Below are 21,747 nucleotides of genomic sequence, written 5' to 3'. Positions count from 1 at the left end.
CGCCAGTTCGGTGTGAGCCAACTCCCGGTGCCGGACACCTTGCAATACTTGCCTTTGCTTAGCAAATGCAATACGTGCCGGGGCTGTGTTTCAGAACTTGTGCAAATTCCTGATGTTGCAACAAGTACTCACACACACCGTCTTATCAAAGGTAAGGTGACTGGACACTTAAGCAGAAATTGTAGGATCATCCTTACAGTCTAAGCTGTATTAGTTTAGTACATTATCAAACAATCTAGTTTTTAAAAGTAAAAGGTGTACATTAGATTGAATTATCAGCATATTTCAAGAGTCCTGAAATATTAGACATTTATTGAAGCACTGTAAGAAAGTAAACTTGTCTTGAATTCTATTTTCCATGTGAAAAAGCACTTTCTTATAGAACAAAATTGTGTATATTTGGCATTTGCTGTACTGCCTTTGTATGAATTAATGCAATCATATTATATATACACATACACATATGTATGTACAATGGAGTATTACTCTGAATTATTATAGGCAGAAGATACCACTGAAATAATTCCTTTCACAAGATCCAAATCCTTGTCACCACTATAGTAGGTAAAATATATTTACATTAGGTAAATATACTGTCCTAGATCTAGTCAAGTAATAATTAATCTACAGTCAGATAATGTATTGTGTACTGTTTACTAAAATCTACTATGGTAACTGCAGTGATTACATTATAATGTTTAATTGTTTAGCTATTACAGATGACAGATCAAAACTAAATACCGTTGTCAGTATACTGTAACACTAGCAACTACTGCATATGTCAGTTCTTTTGTATGCTACAGTTATGGTTAACTAAAAAAATGGGTTGATTTAACAAAAAATTAAATTAAGAAATATCTTTATTCTTATTGTCCATTCACTTTTAATTTTTAAAACATTTTAAAAACATATCTAACTTTGGAAAGTGGCTACACTGCATGTAGTAATTACTCTTCTTTAACAATGATTATTATGAATTGTGCATATGCTGGACTATTGGCACTTTCCTCCTCCTAATAGTTTACATTTAGTCAAAGGGAAAGACTAATAACATTTTATGCAGCTAAGCATAATGCAGGTACCATGGAGATGATTGCAGTATACATGTATCTCAATAGAAACTATACAAATTTCTCTGTATCGTTCTGTCAATGCAACTCAATCCTGATGCACACCATACCTTATACTTCAGTTCTTGGCCTGTTTAAAACAGACAATGTCAATAATGTTAACGTGTGCAGTGGTTTTGTAACTAGAGCAAAAATATATTTAGGCCTGAGATCTTCAAGCTTATTTTCACTTGGGATCTATACAAGATTTGAACCCAGAAGTGAAACGTTCTTCAATTAGGTTAATCTGAATAAGAAAAATAACTTTATTTTTAAATTTTCAGAAGTGGTCTCTGTCAGATATTAATGGAGGGCAAATGTATTAAAATTTGGAGTTAGGGGGAATATTATTGTTTAGTAGAGAGAAACCAAATAAAATGTGAAGAGAACACTGCAGTTTTTTAGGAAGGGAGCATTTGAAAATGTTTACTCTGCAAAAGTTACTAAATATTTTAGCAAAACATTGCACAGAAAATTCATTTGTCCTCCCAATTGTTTCAAATTTGGAGACTAAATTTAATTATTAAAGTGTGAAACAAAAGGATTTAGTCCAGCTTTTTACATGCAAATCTCAACACAACCTTAACTATGGAGTTGCTACTTCTGTCTCCATTACACTGAGCTGAGATACAGTAGATTCTATTAATAATTCTCATCTAGAGGTTTTCTATTGTCTTAGAGTGTAGGAATGCTGTGTAGTTATTGAACCATAACTGTGTATTCCCCATCCGCACCCGAACTTTGCATTAATCAATTCTGGGTGTCCAATTTGCATAATCATTGCACAGCTCTCTCTCCATAACCATACAGTATGTGAATCCCTATATCCTGTCTGACAGGTATTATTAGCCAATCAGAATGCAGAGATTTATATACTGACAATACAGTTATTTTTAATTTTTAATAACAGCACTGAAAATATGCAAACTTCTGTACTCTGATTAGCTACTATAATCCCTCTCCTCTGATCATCTCTTCTAATCAGAATTCTTTAAGCTTTCTGCCAGCAACTATATCTCAATTTTTTTCTTCTCTTAGAGGAAACATCAATTCCAAATGTCACATTAAAGTAAAATAAGAATAAATACAAAGCTGTTAGTCCATTTTTGTTTTTTGTACTTCTTCCTTCTTTTATATAAAATTTAAATATTTTAAATTCCAGTATTATAACAACATCAACATACAACAAAGGATGCTTCCTCTTAGCTCCACTGCTACACCCAGGTGGATCCAACTTGTAGTGCTTAGCCTAATATTCTGGGCTAGTAAATACTGGTCCACTTATAACGTTAGGCAACCTTAACACTAGGAGTAGCTACCAGGTCTGCGTATAATAAACACTTTAGCCTTTGGTCAAGGAGTTTATTCAGGCAGTTTATTTAACCCAAGGGACTTTATCTTATAAACAGTAAGTATTGTCAAGTTTCATAATATTCATTAAGAATGTCAAATATAATTGTATTTTATTAATCATTAGAGATCCTTTATTCATTGTATTAAGAAAGCGGCAATAGCAAACATGATCAACTACATTATTAAATTATTAAATTCAGATTTTTACTGCTTTTATGGTACTGGTACTGCACATACAATTATATTTCTACACTCTTTTACTCAGTTAAGTTATTTTAGCCAATGTTAAAAGTTTCAACTCTATGGGACACAAGGCTAAATTTAATATTTATCTGATAACCTATAGGTGGAGACTGGAGCCTATAGAAATACTGCATCTTCATTTATCTGGTGATTGGTAAGAGCTTTTGTGATTAAAAAAGCATTTACTGAACTAATTACATTTGTTTTCCCAAAGATTTTCACCACTTTGAGAGATGGTAAAACCACCAGGTACTAATCTCATAGCAACACTTACCAGTGCAGTAGCTCTCAGCAGAAGAGAAAGCACCTTTGGGGCTTAAGGCACTAATAACTAAATGCAAATAATAACTACACACACTCATTTGTGGATTTCTCAGTAAACATTCCCCATGCTAAAAATATTAATCTATTTCACTTACATGGATACAAATATCTTAAGTGCAGATGCTTGATTTTTTTTCCATTAAAACTTTTTAAAGAAAATCATATTTGACAGGTTTTAATTGAAGGGAAATTATTTTAGATGAACATTTTTCACCAGCTCCTAACTTGATTGCTTTTTGCCCTGAGGGCATTATGCAATATATACCTAAGGCTACTGCACTTTATACTACCTAATGCAATAATGGATTCCCTGGACATATTGGTTGGAAATTACTAACTTCTAATGCTGCTCCCCTTGTAGGGTACAAATATAATTTTTTTTTACCCTAAATAGATATATAGGTATAAAACTCTCTTTGCCCACCTTTTGTCCTGGAATATAAATATACACATTATAGTAAATGGATGCTGCCAGAAAAACTGACCAGTAGAATTCCTGCATTTCTATACAGTATATGACAATAGTTTCGATGAGATTCTCTTATCATTTATTGCAAACATTTTGTTAAAGCTTAAGTATTTTACCTGAACCATGATCATAGAAGATATAAAGAGGCAAAGGTAAATAGAATACTAAATTAATGAAGGGGCAACTAGAGCAGGAGAAGGAAATTCCACACCTAGGGTCCGATCTAATGTCTCTTGAAGTCAATGGAAGTCTTTCCTATGGTTCCTTGACTTTTGGGGATCTTTTAAAGGGCCTGACATCTCCCATTGAAAGTAGAAAGACTCCCATTGACTTCAGTGAGAGTTGGATCAAGCCCTTAAAGAGAGAAATGATTAATCAAATCCTAAACTTATTCTGTATGTAGAGTATTTAAAATATTGAAATTTTATATAAAAGGAAGAACTAAAAGTGTTGATACATTCAGTACATATGGCTAGCATTTCAAATTAGACTTCAGATATGCACCATTCAGTATCTGAGGTTTTAATTATTATTTAGCCTGAGGAGGAGAATAGTTAAATTAATTCCCTCATATCAATTAATATTCACTGTTCCTTAAGAAGGCCAATTTGTTTTCTAAAAAAAAGCAATACTCTTTTGAGTCCAGCAACCTGTGTCCCCTGGGTACATTGTTATGTCAGCTCAGGAAGGACGGGGCCTTGGCCTGTAGTCCCCTGGTACTCACTGTGGATAACTCAGTTTAGTTCCTGCAGCTCTGTTCCCTCTGGGAGCTGTGAAAGTGGTACCTAGTGACCAACCTGTCTTCTTAAATAAAATAATTGTTTATTTAAAACCAAACCATTTCAGAGAGAAAGGTCTCAAACCGTGAACAGACTAGATGCAGGTCTAGCTTACCTGGAAGTTTGGGATGGGCCCACCTACTTCAGACATTCTGGCAGGACCGACTTCTGCGTCCCTTTCAGATTGTTCTCTCCAGGAACTGCTCACTGACAGTAACCGCTCACTGACAGTAACCACATACCCAATCTTTTTAACCATTTAGTGTCCCTTTGATCTCTAGGCTCCCAGACTTGGCAAACAGCAACATAATTATGTCTGGAACCTGAAAGTAGCATCTTCACCACTAATAACCCTGCCATTGTCCTGTAATTGCCCCTTCTCCCCCATGTTTTTGGGAGTCTGTTTATCTACAGCTATTGTGTTGCTTTCCTGCTCGTTTTCCCAACAAAACTTCAGTGTAGATATAGCAGCATATATCCAGGCTCCCCAGCAGGCTTATACTCTGGTTGTTAGCCCATGCTGCCACATCTACACTACTGTTACCCATGTGAGGTAGATTAAAGCTAGTGCGGGTACCACTTGCTACAATTACAAGTGTAATTACACCACTTGCAGTGTAGACTTACCCACAGTGACTATTTCATTGACCAGGTCACATATAGTATTCATAAAAACATTACAGATTAGTATTCCTAGATTATTACTTTGTAGATCCATGTCAGTCACAGGCCCATGCTCTCCTTGTCTTGGGCTTCGAAGGGTTCTTAATCAATATTGCTAATCATTGGGCACCTCCAGTTCATTTGCCAGATTAAAATGGCACAAAGGAACTTTAAAGTTGCCCTAACAAGATTCCCTTGTCATGGGGAAATCTCTGGCTGTCACACAGCCAGCATGACCAGCAATGGCCTCCGCTGCCAGGGCATGAGGTATGTTAGGGATGTGTTGGCAGTGGAAAGCATCATGGCCAAAGTGTAATATGTTTAGGCAGTCCATGCCACAGAAAGGTCCCTTGGAGGAATAATTGCAGCTGGGAGTAACTGTAAGATGCTCTGAATTACATCAGGGTGAAATGAATTGGCCCCAGACAGCCCTAGAGATCAGAAAAGCACTGATAATTTAAAGCTATGACAGGCAATGTATTCTGGACTAGCCTCAGTTTCTGAATGGTTATAGTGTTTAATCCCCAGAAGAGTGCATAGCCATTTATGGTAGGAAAAGTCAAACATTCCTTGCCACGCACAGATGGAAAAGTGGGGGGTTGGCCATTGCCACTATCCAGTCATCCAGAGACAACCCTGGGATTTAACAAAATACCCAAGCTGCAGATTTCTTCTTCAATCCTCAGTTTCTCTGTAGCTGCTTTAAAGCCAGCATAGCCAGACACAGAAGAGTTACCCAACATAATGCTCCGAGTCCCACGGCAGCTTCCTTTCTTGCAGCCAGCATAGGGGGTGAGGCCGCCAGGGGGAAGGAAGCATGACTGAGGCTTCCTGTGCCCCAGCAATACAGCTACTGAAACAGCCGTTTGGGGACCATTGGCAACCATTGTAAATTACAGAAGCCTTCTATTCCCTTGCCTCCTGAATTGCAATGTCTCTCTCTTGGCGATAGCCAAGGTCTGGGTCCTTGATTGGCAAATAGAAACAATCCCTCTATTCAGAATTGGAAGGTTCCAATAAAATCTTTGATAACTCTTCCTGTTGCATCCCCTGCCTACTTACATTATCTCCCTCTTATCTGGATTGGGCTCACCCAGCTAGCCCTCATCCAGATCCCAATCTCAGGCACCAGGTCATTCATGCTCTTACTATTACCAGTTCCATGCACAATAACACTATCGGTGTCATTCTTATTCATGTATATGCCCAGTTTGCGGCCCATACTCAGGAACAGCATTGAATTCTTATATATTCATTCTCTGGAATATTTCAGGTCCAGGAGAAGATTAAATATTTCTAGTTAAATAGATGGTATCTGTTAACAAAAAAATAGGAATTTAAAATATCTAAATGTTAATTAATCCAAGAGAGGTGAACATTCATGTTTATTCCTAGAGTAAAGTGACTTATTACCAACAGTTAATGGTGTGACATTATTAGGTAGTCTAGGAAAGATAATATTCCAGAGTACTGCATGGAAAATGACACTGTCTTTTATTGCATTTCATCTTTTTAGTTCTAAAGGTTAAATACAAGTGACAGGTTGATCTAACTGGCTAGCCAGTAATGTAAACTTCCACTCGCTTCTCTGTCAGTGCACCACATACTTGACCCTCAAACTGCCCCAATACTGTATTACAGTCTTCTGTCATTTCAAAAGATAATGGTTTTGCAAGGCCTAGTAGGGACTAGGCTGAAACCACTGAGCTTGGGTCACATTTGACATGCAATATTTAAATCCATATATTCTGAGATGAATTTTCAGAATGCTTTAACCGCACTGTACTACTTAGCTCCACTTTTAACATAATCTATTGCACATCTGTTTTTAAGGAAAATCTCCAGCAAATCTTTACAATAAAGTCTCAAAAGATGCAGTATTAAGAAACCCCCCAGTTATATAAATCTGTGTAATCACTTTGGTTGTGATCTGTTAGTTTACAGAGTTCTTCCTCTTTGAAGCTTGCAGACAGCTATTTTTGTCTGTTATAGGTATGGTGCTACACATGGTGCTCCTGCAGCATCTGTGCTCACATATCACTAACTACATTTCAGGAAATAATCATAAGAAATGGGGGTGAATGTGCTTTATCGCATGATAAAGATAAAGGGGAAAACTATATACAAATACATTAAGCATTTTTATATTCTCATTCACAACATTGTAATGAGCAAATAAAATGCCAGAGCCTAAATCTGTCATGACAGAGAAAATGCTACACGATCTCATAACAAGATATCAGGTGACTCTCAAAAGATTTCCATTAGCTAAGACCCCAAAAACTTAAATGCGGATTTAAACTTTTTGAGGCCACCAATCTGAATATTCAAATCTTGTAAGATTATAAAATGGAATGTGTAGGTGGGTAATCATGTTAACTTGAAAAAAAAATCATACAATCTATAGCATAGAAGGGAAGTGTCCAGCAGCAAATAAAATGGGCAAAATCTCCAGTATCAAATTTACCACCTCTTTAATTCTCAGGATCCTTCATCTCCATCTACTGGTATCATTCACCAATTGCAATAACTGTATACAATGGTAGGATGTAGGAATAGAGTGCTAGATGGAATGTAAAAAGACAGCATTCAACTAAATAAAACAGAAGAATAACCATGTAAAAGCCATGTAAAGTTGTGCAATATGAAGGTAGAATTTAAAAAAGAAATCAATGTAACCCCTTTGGGAAAGCTATTGCAATATCTGAAGATCCCACAATATGTGATCATATCACTTTGTGATGATGTTTAACCTTGCTACAGCTGGACTTTCCATACAGCATATTCTGGGAGACCAGCCAATGTAATCAATCTGTGCAGTGAGAAAGATCTGAACTAGTATGGGAGAGATAGGGTTGTGGATTAGAAATATTTTTCACTTGGCTAACGAGAATCTTCATTACCTATTTCAAATGTGACTCAAAATATCACTGAGGATCCTTAATGACTTCAAGCCACCTAGCAGTAAAGAAATCAGCCTTAAAACTTAAGAGTTCTGTTTTCCTCTCAAGAAAAATACATGTAATTCCCATTGATTTAATGTGAATTACAAGCTCATGGCAAGGGGAAAAAGAGACCCCTGTAATAAGGGCTAGCAATCATCTAACAAACATCTGTACAATTAAGCAATTTTGAGCTATATTGCTGGATGAATATATAGATCAAAAACATGAAAGCAGCATGAAAATGTCATTGCTAGGTTTCCACAGAGAGGGCTGATGGATGACATACAGCAGCCTGCAGACAGGAAAGGGGCATTACAGAGAAGGCTAATGCAGGAAAAACAAGGAAAAATTATCAAAACCCTATTAGAGATAGGGTCATCCCTCAAACACTAGTAGGAACAGAGGGAGGGACAAGGGGCTAAGACTGATACTTCTGGACATTGACCATGTTATGCAAAGCGTCTGAAAACAAGGTATTTAAAAGAGCCAGGAGCTGAGGTCCAAATTTTATCTAACTTTTTTTTCTCCTTTACCCATTGGCAAAGTCCTTGGAATTCAGGGTGCGGAAGGGAAAAGGGTTGAAATAAATGCTCTTTTCCTGTTTTTTTTCCCTCTTAAGAAAAAAGGCTTGCAGCCTGCAGACGGGAGCTAGAAGCAGATAGTGTGCAGTAGAAAGGGGGGAGAAAGTTAGCAAGGAAACATTTTAGTTTGTGGTTAGAACGGGTTATTGAGTTCTAATGGATTGTTGAATTCTAAGGGATTTGAAACTACTAAGGCCTTGTCTGCAACAGAGTATGGGTAATTTACTATACTAAGCACCTGGAAACGCAGTGCATCCACTCTCAGAAGTACTCCAATCACAGGACTCCAGGGGCTGTAGTTTTTAAAAAGACACCAAATATTTTATGACTTACAAGAAAATTGCAGAAGTAGGCAATACAGCACATGTGTCCAATACCATTTGGATTACACTTACTTTCAGCAGGCCAGTTTGGCTTCATTTGTGTCAGTCTGCCCCAGTTGGTTAATATCCAAGTGGTCCATCAACTAAACTGTTGGGCTGAAGCAGTTCAAATATGACCTCCCACTACTGTCTCACAGTGCCCTGCTGGCTCCTGGAATCCACTGCTTCTAGGAGCTGTGCTAGGATCTATGGGATAATCACCTAGCAGGCAGTGCAGCGAGAAGGGTACTAGCATAGATGTGGGGACAAAACAAACAATTCGGAGCACAATGAAGCCTGGCTGGAGTGGAGTCACTGAATCTTTTGTGCTGAAACCAGTTCTATCCTACTGGCTCAGTTACCAAGAATCAGCCTGACCAAAGAGGCATAGTGTGGCCAACAACTGGAATGCATCCTTTCCAAGAAGAGTATGGACAGAAGTAAAGCAATAGTGTGAGGGTTTGGCTACACTTGCAGCTGTACAGCGCTGGGAGTTAAAGCTGTCTTCGTACAGCTGTGTAGGGAAAGCGCTGCAGCGTGGCCACACTGACAGCTACCAGCGCTGCAGTGTGGCCACATTTGCAGCGGTGTTGGGAGTGGTGCATTATGGGCAGCTATCCCAGCGTTCAAGTGGCTGCAACATGCTTTTCAAAACAATGGGGGTGGGGTAGAGTGTGACAGGGAGTGTGGGGGAGAGAGAGAGAGAGTGGATTTTTGGAGCCGACACTGTGTCAGCTCCCTGCCTTTCAAATTCCTACCACTTCCCCCACACTCTTAAATGCAAATAGCCTTCAGACCAGATAAGCAGCTGCTCCGACGGACTCTCTCCCCCACCCCACCCGCCGTGCTGTTTCTCTCCTCAAGCAAACACTAGCTGTGGACATTCATCCCCCAGCCTGCCTCATTCACAGCAAACACTAGCTGTGTTTGTTTTTTAGATAAGCAGCTCCAGGGAGCCCCGAGTTCACAACAAAACAAAGAGAGTTCTTTAGTTAAAAGCATTATGGGAAAATTCTGGAGGTCAGTTACAGCGTAGTAAGATTAATCACTGTTTACACTGGCACTCCAGCGCTGCAGCACCAGCACTGCAGTCGTTATTCCCCAGGCAGAGCAGGAGTACAGCCAGCGCTGTAGCCAGGGAGATATAGTGCTGTATGTGCCTTGCAAGTGTGGACGGTGAGTGAGTTGCAGCACTGTAAAGCCACCACCAGCACTGCAACTCTCCAGTGTAGCCAAGCCCTAAGATACTATAGTGCTTAGGAATGGGAAATGTACATTGCCAGACAATTCATTTTTAGTAAGGAACGACATTTCTTTTACAGAAGATACCTCATAGGCTAGGTGCAAGTGCTTAGGTAGTTCTTTAGTTAGAATCAATTTGACTAAGTATTAGGAACGGTCAAATCCAAGCGTGACATGCTCCTGCAAATATGCCCTTCTGTATCAGAGTTGTAAGGATATTTATATTACATATCCTTTTACAGAGATATTTGAAGTATTCTAACTATCACACCTGCAGTTGGGGAAGAGATATATAAAACCCCAAATAGATGAAAAATAACACACCAAAATAGAATTGATTAGCAGTTGGGAATCTTCAGATTGCACCTGTGTAATTGCTATATACAACAAAGGGACATGATAGTCCAGTTTTTGGCTGAGCATTCTTATATAACATCTGTTTTAGAATTAAAAAATCCCTAAATCATCCAGAAGGCAGTCACCTCATTTTTCTTTTTGTCATCTCGTCCAAAGTCATTTCTCATGTGTCTATAAACTAGCAGTGCTTTTGGATAAGAATGCTGGTTATCATCACAGACAGGGGCTCCCCATCTGTTCCTTCAAACAGTATTGAGTGAGATTTTCCATTTAAATCTATGGAGTTACGCTGATTTACTCCAGTTAACATTCTGGCCCAGTGATGGCATGTCAACAGATTATAATGCCAAGACTCATTATTTAACCACCACAGTAAACAAACATCCTCTTCTACATTTTATTTGCAAAGCTGCTTTTATATAAGTAAAAGCTGCTTTTTTTTATAAGTAAAACAGGCTTTAACGCTACAGCAGGTATATTTGATCTACTGGATAGGTTGTTGCTATAAGGCCAGAAGTTTATCCAGAAATTTGAATCTTAGGGAATATAAAATAAGCGTATATGGGTGAGACAGGATTTTGAGGAACTCAGCTATATTTAGACTTGCTACAGTATACTGTGATCTCAAACAGAGTTTGAGCTAGCTTGGCAATAATTATACCAAAATCTATGGGAGAATCAGGTTTCCTCAAGAAAAGGTGACGGGGGGAAATGTTTACATTTAAATTCTTTTTGCAAAATATCTGGCCAGTGCCAGTATGGAGAAACACTTTGTGCAGCATATACCGGTACATCATCTCTATTTTCTACAAACTATTTCAAAGGAAACAAATTGAAACTTGCATAATTTTAGGACACACACACAAAAAAAATCTTAGTACCCAGTGATATCATACAAGACTTCACCTAACTGCACTGAAATTTTTGGCATGTCCTAGAATGCAGAATGTACATTTTTCCTGCAATTCATTGCAATTATAATTTGATTCCCCCTTGTATATATGTTATGAGGTTCTTAGTTTGTTTTAGTTTTCAGCTCTGGCTTTATGGAGGTCTCTCCTAACAGTCTTATGTTTGACCAAGGTTCCTTATTACAGTTTTATCAGCCATTATACACCTATTAATCTCAGTGAAAGTTATTACAGATTTTAAACTAATGGAAAAGATATAAAATTAGAACTACTTCATATGAAAGAAATCTTATTAAAACCTGAAGAAACAATTCCCATATCATCCTGCAGAGGGAGAATCCAGCCTGTGAGGCATGGGAACCTTCTGAACACAATCTAGAAGTGCTCTTTCCATTCTGCGTACAACAAAAATCATGCTGCAGATCAGCAGAGAACAACTGCCTTACTTTAGAATTACCAGCAATCCTTGCTACCATTGTTGTCTGCAGCAGCAGCAGACTGGAAGCCAAATGTGTCCAGCATTTCCTCTATAGTCCTGCTGTATGTTCTGCAGATAGGTAAGTAAAAGTAGCTGTGTTTTCCAGATACTGTATCCTGAATGAAAGAGGTATAGCACGTAGCAATAAGGAGACAATCTGAACAAAAAGCCTCTCTGGTGTCGATTCACTCCCAGGATGGTACTGGCTGAATACAGGATCTTCAAAATCACCTAAGGCCATTGGTCTGTCTAGTCCAAGCCATTGTCACCAGCAGTGACCAATACCTGATCTTCAGAGAAAATTGAAAAACACCTGGTCAGATATACAATGAACTAGAGTGAAAAAACTGACCTCTAGAGTGATCATCTTACACTCTGAAGTAACAGATTTGATTGCATTTATCTTAAATGAGTAGGAAGAGCTGCAAATGGTATTAAAATTATCTCCCACTCGTAAAAAATCCTGGTAAAGTAGCCAATCCAATGAATTGCAACTTCAGTGCTTTTCACAGGCTGGTTGTGCGTCACATAAAGCAGAATTCCCTTTCCTATGTTCCATATGTACCTGCTATTGTACATACATTTCCCCCTTATTCTCATACTGTGCAACAGTGTAAAGGAGGGACCAATCTGTTTTCACTATGCCCTTCTTAATCATCAAGTGTAGTTTTGCCCTGGAAATTTGACTGTGAAATAATGGCATCTTGACATTCCAGGTTTATTGCATCTCGCTGAATCCAGATTCATTTTGTCACTAAGTAAAAATATGTTTAGTTTTTTCAATCCTACAAACTCATCCTGAGTTCTGACAGTCACACTGGGATTTTTCCTTCTTGTGCATCACCTCTATTAATGGAGGGTCTGCAGGATAAATCATGCCTTCAGTGACAGCTGTTAAAAAACCATTAGCCATATGTGGGTTTGGATGGGTGTTGCTGAGGGAATAATTTGACCTGGAGATCATCTATTATTGGTGATGATGTATGAGGAGGACAGATCCAACTTTGACTGTCAGACTGCAAAGTGGGTTTGCAAGCATGGCGGGTGGGCAGACATATTTGTCTTGCAAAGGGAGCACATTTTATCCGGAAACAGTGAGACACAATAATCAGAGAATACCATTATGCTATTTTTACAGTCATTTTCCAGCATATAACCACACTTTGAAGACCTCAATCAAGTCCCCTCTAACTCTTTTCCTTTCCAGGTTAACTAATCCTAGTTTTTACAATTTGCCATCATATGTAAAGACAGCCATTCCTCTAGTCAGCTTCATTTCCCTTCTCTGGATCTTCACTGGCTCATGGAAAACAACCAGTTCAAAGATCTGATCATTTGATGCCTCCTGCAGATAGAATTGTCCCTTAATGCCCCAGAGGAGATTTCCCATCTTCTCTTGTGCAGATTTTAGGCACCAGTCCTGCTGCAAAGAGAGTCAGTAACACAGGGGGATCTTGAAGTCTATGTGCAGAGTTCCATAAACCTCATTAGGACTCCACGAAGGCTTAAAAATGGGCTCGTATGGAACCCATTGCAGGTTCAGAGGTTTGGGCCAAATCTATCCCTGGAATAACTCCAATAACTTTCTCTCCTCCCTGGCTAGCGAAAGCAGATGGGATTGGCTCTGTGGAGATTAAGCAGGCTATCAGCATTATAAGATGCAATTCTTTAACCCACTTTTGGAATACTCAGGTGGTCAAAGACTTCCCTACTTAAAGGACTGTGAAAGGAGAGAAGCTAATTTTCCTTCAGGACACTGTGCCTCTGCTTTGTTAGCTGTCAAGCAGTTTTCCCCACTCAGGGACTGAATGGCACCAAGCAGATCTCTGCGTCTCCAGCATGATGCAGCAACAGGCTGGCAGCCACTCTGCTTGTGAGCCCACTCTGGTTCCTTGTCTATGGCACTATAATAGGGCTCTTATTATAAGGGGTCTCAAGTTGACATGATGCAATACAACATAATACGAGCAGTAGGGGAATACTATAGAGCGTGCATGATGCAAGAGCGAAAGCCAAAAAGATCAATAAACAGATCAAAAAAATCACTGACACATTCTTTACACCTGAAAGGCTAGTGCCAAATAGTAGCCTGAGCACTCTGGTGGTGTCAGTGGTATTTAAAAGCCAGATACAGATAGCAGATTACTTTAAATTTGAACAGGGTGGAATATTAGTCAGGAAGACTTTCTGAGGCTCGCGCCTCTGGGGGATCCCCCGGTGTGTAATTATCACCACCTGAGTTTGCCATTACACCATTATCTAAAATCCTTGCTGTCCAGGCCAATGTAGCTTCACACTTGCTGTAAAGCAGAAAAAGGCACTTGTAATCTTTGACCAGCCATGTGAGCATTGCCCAGTGCCATCCAATCCAACCTTCCTTATGGCTGAGCAGAGTTCAGAGTGACTGACGACCCGAGAGCCCATCACTGCTGTCCTGGAGTCAGCCAAAGAACTTCTTGCAGAGCAACACGAAATACTCTTCCTCTCTTCATCGAGGTTGAGCACACCTGCCTACTCTATAGTGAATGACTTAGCTTTGGTTCCAAATGCAAATGCTCCACATAGCACATTGTGATACTGCTGAAGTGTAATCTGTTGGCTAGAGCAGAGGGCTGGGAATCAATATTTCTTGATTCTATTCCCAGCCTGCCACTTATTTGCTCTGTAACTTCTCTAGGATTTCATTTTCCCGTGTGTAAAATGGGAATACTACTTACTACTCAGCTACTTCACAAATATGTTCGGGGGCTTAATTTATTCAAGTTTATTATTCATCTCAAAGTAAAACACTTTGAGATCCTTGGAAAAAGCAACATATGAACTGCAGAGTATTGTAGCAATAATTTTTAAATGTGACTTCTCACAGCATGATACACACCACTCTGTTAATAGAGTATACTGAAAATGCTAGAGATTTTTCTAAATAGCCACATTATTATGCAGCATTGGGCTACTTCGAGTCAGAATGGGAGGTGAGGACTACAGTTACTCTGAATATATTTTTATTTTATTTAAGATACAGATTGGTGCTTTATTTATATTCCAGGAGAATGGACTAAAGTAGATGACTTAATAGGTCTTTTCCCATCTCTAATTTCTGTGATTTAGAGAACATTTCCACAGTGCCTTGTAGGTATATCTTCATATATTATAACATACTGATCTCATAGAACTGGAAGGGACCCTGAAAGGTTATTAAGTCCAGCCCCCTGCCTTCACTAGCAGGACCAAGTACTGATTTTGCCCCAGATCCCTAAGTGGCCCCCTCAAGGATTGAACGCACAAGCCTGGGTTTGAGCAGGCCAATGCTCAAATTACTGAGCTATCCCTCCCTCCTATATACCTATATTATTTTCCTTAGAGAGGTTTTTCATTTGCCATTCAAATTCAGGACAGAATTGTTTAGCTTGGCCTTATGATCCTCTAGGTCAGAAATGCCCCATGATGCCCCTCAGAATACAGAGAGTTACCTCTGTGCTATTAAGTACATTTAAAGGGCTTCCTGGCATAAATTCAGAGTCATGTTGGTGATGTTGAACAGAAGCACTAATAACAGAGTTAGCAGCAAAGGTATATTTAGCTATAGAAGGATCACCACCACCATTTGTAAGTATAGCGTACTCTATAAACAACACAGGGAAATTTTTCAATCAGTCGACTGCTATGGGATTTGCTACTTCACAAAATAGCAGACGTCACAAAGACTTCACAAAGAACAACCTGGAAGGAACTAAGCCTTGAGCCTTCAAACCCAGGGAACTAGCGTTCTGAGGTTTGATTTTTTTTTTAACTCACTGTAACACAAAATGGGAAGGGTCTAGCATGTTAGAAAAAAACACTTTTGTTTGATTTATTTAGAATCAAAATAATTTTGCTTGCAATTTTTTTCTAAATGTAAATCTAGCCTAGAATCCTTCTTGAATTTCTACAGTGTTCTAGAGTTTAAAATACCCTTTAAGATCCTCCTGTCCCTGGTCAAAGAGACCAAAGGAATGATTTTCATGTTATTACATGAGTAAGAGTAAAATAATGTTCCTTACTATTGTAATGTCCAATAAATGTAAACTTCTGCCAGTATTATTTGCTGAACCTCAACAATGTACTTGGGTCTGCACAGTGCATAGACCTGCATTATTCTGAACAAATCTTAAAAACAAAAGGCAAATTTACTAATTGTTCTAGATTCCAGCACACTTAGGAAACTTACTTTACGAGTTAACATACCATACGTTTTCTTATCCGTTCTGCTCTGTGCCACAACAGTTGGGTTTTCAACAAGTTGGTTGATACTTTTTAAATGGTGTTAGACAATCACTCTGTAATTGAAGAGAGCTGGAGCAACAATTTCAGATTAAGACATGCACACAAATACACTTCACAAGTTTTATTGTTCAGCGAAGCACATTATCTTCATAAACATGCAATCAATCTTAAACACCAGCTTTTATTAACTTTATTGTCATTCATGCTGTTCTAATCATATTAGGAATGTCTCTCTGAAACTACAAGTTAGGGGAAGTTCAAATGGTAGGTATCTTCTCTTCAGCAGACCTATTACTTAAATGTAATTAACCTGCTTTTAAATTGCTTAAGCATGAAGAGAATTTTTCCACTTCATATGTAACCTAGTGCTGAAGGCAAGGGGAGAAATTCTGACCCGTTATATTAGTATGAACCAACTGGGATTTCTTGGATGTTTCTGGGACACAATTTGGGTCATACTTATTTTCAATAGCATGCAGTTAACACTTGGAGGGGTTTCCCCCCTCAGATCTTCTAGACTTTGGGATTGGCTGTGAGATAGTCAGAAGAAAAAGAACCCTTTGAACAACATAACCCAACATTTGTGTTTGAGTTAAATGGATATAGCTGTTCTGATGGCAAAAACAAGAGCTTCTTGCTTTCAAATCCTCCATTCTTGGTGCCACTGTGTTTTTTACTTTTCCTGAAGAATTTCTAGAGTAAACATGAGCTCTAGAGATGTGGAGCCACTCTTCACCCATGCCCAAAAGGGTAGATTGTAGAGGTAACAATGTGAAGGAAGCTGCTGTGATAGAAGATGCTGGTCTCACCACACATTATGCACTATGGTGGTGGTGACCCCTGAACTGAGACTTAAAGATGTTTTCAAGTCACATGAGATCTAAAAGGTGCATTGTCATGCTGTTAAATTCAGCTTTTGGTCTGAATGACATTATGTCTGAAACCCATCATTTAAACAGTTGGTGTGTCTGTTATCCAAGTGAAAGCACTAGGACCAAAGCACTTGACCTTACACCCAATGAACTAAACAAACTCATTAGAAAAGTGCTTGGATCTCAGAGCTATATCCTGCCAGCTCCACTCCTGGAATTTACAGTAACATCCACAACAGACCTTGACCTAATTTAAAAAAGGAACAATGTACCTGGACTTTAACTGATTAAAAGTCAAATTTTAGAAAACTAAACAAATATTAAATTACACAAATATAAATTTACAGGACCTAAGAAACTTAAGTAAATTCTAAGCTACTCTGCCTTGGTAGGACAATGGACTTGATAAGCCAACATGTCAGTCTTTTCCATTTCTATGACCCTCTATGAACATTATACAATAGTATCGCCCACTGGAGCAGTAATGATGGAGGAATAGACCTTTTGGTGGGAGGTTTAATTACCAGCTGGGAGGAACCGATACTGGAGGTAGCACAGGTAAGGGTGGTCAACCCAGTCACTCATAAACCTGCAAGTCAGTGCCCTGTGCCATGGCAGTTATAACTATAAGAGGATGAATTTGATGAAAAGGACAGGCACATGAATTTTTCTTCAGCTGTTTCAGCTAGTACAAACAGGACATGCTTACAGACATATGATGCTGTATATCAGTCCAGTCACTTGATTCATATCTCTCCCTTTCATTCAGCTTATAACATGCAGTCTTTTATAGTGCATATATTATTATGTCAAAGCAGAGAAGACACCATCTCACTACTGAGTTAACGGCAAACAATAAGTAACACAGACAACAGAATATAGCATTTGAGTCTTGTTATTCCATACATAAAGTCTTTGTTTAGAGTGTTCTCTAAAATCACATACATGGTGACCAGACAACAGCCAGTAGAAACTGTGCTGAAAATATCTTCTTTATTTTCAGGAAACAGATTATAGCTCAATGAAATCAACTAGGTGTGGGATTTGCAACAGATCTCTCCCTGGGCCAGATAATGGCCCTATCTTCCACAGCTGGGCAAGAGCACAAGGAGGAGGAAGAGACACCCCCCCACACCCAATGTGCTGGCCAGTGTAAAGTCTGGTTCTTAGTTCTCCTCTAGGGAGGCAACCTGTGACCTCTGGACTCCAGGTCACCATTCAGAACCTGCCCAGCACAATTACATGTTGCACCTTGGTCAGGGAAATTGGAAACTACAATCTGGTCCTCAGAGTTGTTCTGCCAATGGTTTGGGCAATCTGAGAAAATGAAGAATTAGTGATAATTTCATTTCTCCTGTGAGCTCTGTTTGTACACTGGCTAATACCATTTTAAGGCATTGTTGTTAACCAGAAGTAACCAAACAGGATATCAACAAGATATCACTTTATTTTATAGGCACTTCTATAACCAGATAATTGCTTTGTCATTAACATGGCAAACTCCACTGCACACTTTAAAGGACAAAACAGGATTTGGTTTTGCTGCCTTTGATACTCAAGGGATCCCCGATGCTATACAAAGCATTGAGTTAGATACAAGTGCAGTGACTCTTTGCAAACTGAGCATCCACTGTGCACTCAGAAATAGTTCACAACAGCATGTGCTGTTTTGTGATTTCATGAGAATGCGCCACTTCAAAAGAAACAACTAACCAGATAATTACATCCTGCAGGCCTAACTCAGTCAGAGTTCCCAAAGAAATTGCTGAATAAGACTGCAGGATTTGGTCTTTGGTGACTAGCCTCCATATTTAACATACATCATGGTCAACATTTGCATTGCAGATGCAAGATTACATGGTTAGCTGTGCTCTATAAAATGAAGGACTGTATTAAATAGATTATGAAATTGTACAGAAGTATTATAGATTATTAACATCCTACTTTTATTATTAATCATCATTATATGTCACCATAACATTAGTACTTCAGTGTAAATGCTGCAAACATACAAGCGATTAGATAGGCAGAGTACTGGATGGATCAAAAATGCTCAAATCTCTTAATCATCCCCCAAAGTCTTTGAGTAAGGCTGGTGGTCAGCAGATGACAAAATGTTTTAGTTTAACAACCCAAATGTTTTCTTTGTTTTCCTCCCACACACCTTAACTCTGTCAGTTATTTTGCTAGGTGTTTGGTTCCTCATAGCAAATCCAGTAGCACTCCGGCAGGTCACACCTGAGGCAGGCTGTTAGCTGGCTGAAACATCGTTCTTTTAGTCTTTTCACTTTCCTGCATACAAAGGAAACAAACAGTGAATAGCTAGAGGGCTTAATCTTTTAAAAAATTCTTTACACCATTTTCTACTAGGAAGATAACCAGGTAGTTTGTGAGATTTCACTCACGCACATTTATACCACTGACACTTTATTCCACTGAGAGCATATTGCTATACATTTGTAGCACTGACTGCATGTATGGGATAGAAGCTTGACAGTTGATTCCCACAAACAGTTGTCAAAACTTCATATCAACACTTGTAAACAGAATTAGCAGTGTGGCCACTTAGCAACCAAATGCCTTTGCTTTTGCATTCTTACAGCATGGCGCCGCCTCCTTTTAGGCTGAATGCACTCCTGTCCATAGGATGGCCATGGGAACCCTTTGGGGGCCATTTGGCTATTCTCCCTCTCCACTTCTTCAGAATCAGAGTCTTCTTGTTGCATCAAAGGAAAACGCTTGTCTGGATAAATGTCCTTCAGCTTGCCCTCAAAGAACACTTCCAGGCATCGTCCAGCCTCTGCAACCTCTGAATCTGGCTGTAAGAGAAGAAATAATACTCCGGTATCATTGTATGCCCATAACTCGCCAAGGCTAAAATAGCAAGTCTGCCTAGCCTCCTGTTTGAAACAGGAGTGTCCTGTATTTGGAACTTGTCTCCTACATCTCCAGTAGCCTCCTCTGCTCTTCCCACAGTCTGCCAAGTTCCTCTGCACTTACACCATATGTTTAATCCAGGTGCTGCTATTAAGCAGCATTTTCTGCACCCATTAGAAAATGGATCTGCTATTGGCTATAGTAACTGAGAGCATCCTCCTCCAGTGCTTTGGAATCTGTTAGCTCTCCTCCTGCAAACCTTAATTCTCCCAGTTACTTTGCTGGATGTTTGGATCCTTATAGCAAATCCAGTAGCACTCCAGTAGCTCACATCTCAGGAAGTCCATTAGCTGGCTGACACATCGTTCTTTTAGTTTTTATATCCATATAGCTCCAGTCCCCAAACACACATTTCTGGCATTAACTAATCTATAGAATTTCTAAGAGTTAGGAGTCTCATTATCCACTCGATTAGACCAGTTTTATACCAGTGTAACTCCAATGGAATCAGTAATTACACCAGTGTAATAAAGTGGTTGATAAGACCCACGGTTTCTGTTGTTTCACAGATTGATGGTGGTGGGTGCTGGTTTCTGCATAGCAGATACTTACATAATTGAACTTTGCACAGTTCCAGAACATGAGACGCACATCAGCTACCAGCTCCTCTGGTACAGAATAGTGTGATTTGTCCTTCTTTTGGAGTTTTTTCCGCATGATTGACAGGTCCATGGGCCTTTTGATGATCTGGTAATAATGACGAGCCTGTATAAAAAAGAGATTGTTAGGCATAACCTTTGTCAAAATGGGAACCCAGTTAATTAATACTACTACTCTGGCTATAGTGCCTTCCATCTAAAGATCTCAAACATCCCTCTGAGGTAAATAAGTATTATTATTTCCATTCTACAAATAAGGAAAGTGAGTTACAGGACAACAGGAGTGATTCACCCATAGTTACACAGGAAATCTGAGGAAAAATCCAACTCCTACACTTAAAAATAACCTTCCTCATTCCTTGGTTAACAAACACATATATGCTTGCAAGATTGATCTTCAAACCACTGCACTATGGTGACTGTTCTTCTGCTATTTCCAGTCTCTGGAGTTCCACCCCATTATAGCATGATGCTCCTGTTGTCATTTAACCCTTATGGATACAGTAATATGTGTAATACTGACAACAAAATAACGCCTCCCCCCAATCAGCCTTAACAATAATGTTCTGAGATGATGTCACCTTGCAGTTTAGAAAAGCATATGGCACTGGCCACTGTTGGATACAGGATACTGGGCTAGATGGTCTGACACAGCATGGCCATTCTTATGTTCTTAACAAATGTATCTAATAAACTAATCAGGACCCTTCAATGGGAACAAATTGCAGGTAAAACCGTAACGGACTGGCATTCTTACACTGCCTTTAAACCAAAGCACCATTGTCAGGGCTCAGCCTGTAGTGGCTATAAAGTGTGTCACCACAGAATTTTTCTGATGCCAACTTGGGTGGGCACCAGATATTAGGATCTCTTTCTCCTCTCTCTTTCCCTCTCATTTAATCTTCCCAAAAAGCAACTTGCTTGATGGTAATGAGTTCCACAAGTGCTTGGTGATTTGCTTTGAGTTGCAATTTTTTTCTTATATTATATTACTATATGGGTCATTCATTCTGCTTTTCTCTAATTTTCTCCTCCAAATTGCTTCATGCTGGGGTCCAGTATCATGATATTTACCCTTGTGTTCTCCTCAACATACACAGTAAATACTGGAGAGACAGTATGGTGCCTGGATCAACGAACAACGACGGTCTTAAGAGACAGACACCAGAGAATGGCATCACCTCTATCATGCATCCAGTTACTCCAAAGTCCAGGTCACTCTTAGGTAGGCTTGGCAGAATTCAATTTTTATATTTTTAT

General features: G+C 39.1%; 1 protein-coding gene and 1 long non-coding RNA gene across 3 annotated transcripts in view; one reads left to right on the top strand and one right to left on the bottom strand.

The window, feature by feature from the left end:
- The first annotated feature begins 60 nt into the window (after positions 1 to 60).
- Positions 61 to 21,713, top strand: LOC123369377. The gene is made up of 3 exons (XR_006579018.1): positions 61 to 151; positions 2,809 to 2,859; positions 21,588 to 21,713. It is a non-coding gene; the product is annotated as an uncharacterized LOC123369377 (long non-coding RNA).
- Positions 16,234 to 21,747, bottom strand: part of TRIM66 (tripartite motif containing 66) — an 80,667-nt gene continuing 75,153 nt past the window's right edge. For both annotated transcript variants that reach the window (XM_045014894.1, XM_045014895.1), the window contains exons 19-21: positions 20,441 to 20,593; positions 19,552 to 19,770; positions 16,234 to 19,243 (exon numbers count right to left, since the gene is read on the bottom strand). In XM_045014894.1, coding sequence (XP_044870829.1) covers positions 19,184 to 19,243; positions 19,552 to 19,770; positions 20,441 to 20,593 — 432 coding nt within the window. In that variant the 3' untranslated portion in view covers positions 16,234 to 19,183. The remainder of the gene's footprint in view (positions 19,244 to 19,551; positions 19,771 to 20,440; positions 20,594 to 21,747) is intronic.

This window comes from Mauremys mutica, chromosome 4, assembly GCF_020497125.1.
Source record: "Mauremys mutica isolate MM-2020 ecotype Southern chromosome 4, ASM2049712v1, whole genome shotgun sequence".
NCBI classification, from domain to species: Eukaryota; Metazoa; Chordata; order Testudines; family Geoemydidae; genus Mauremys; species Mauremys mutica.
The sequence above is the reverse complement of the archived record's forward strand: the minus strand, read 5'-3'. Positions and strand labels throughout refer to the sequence as shown.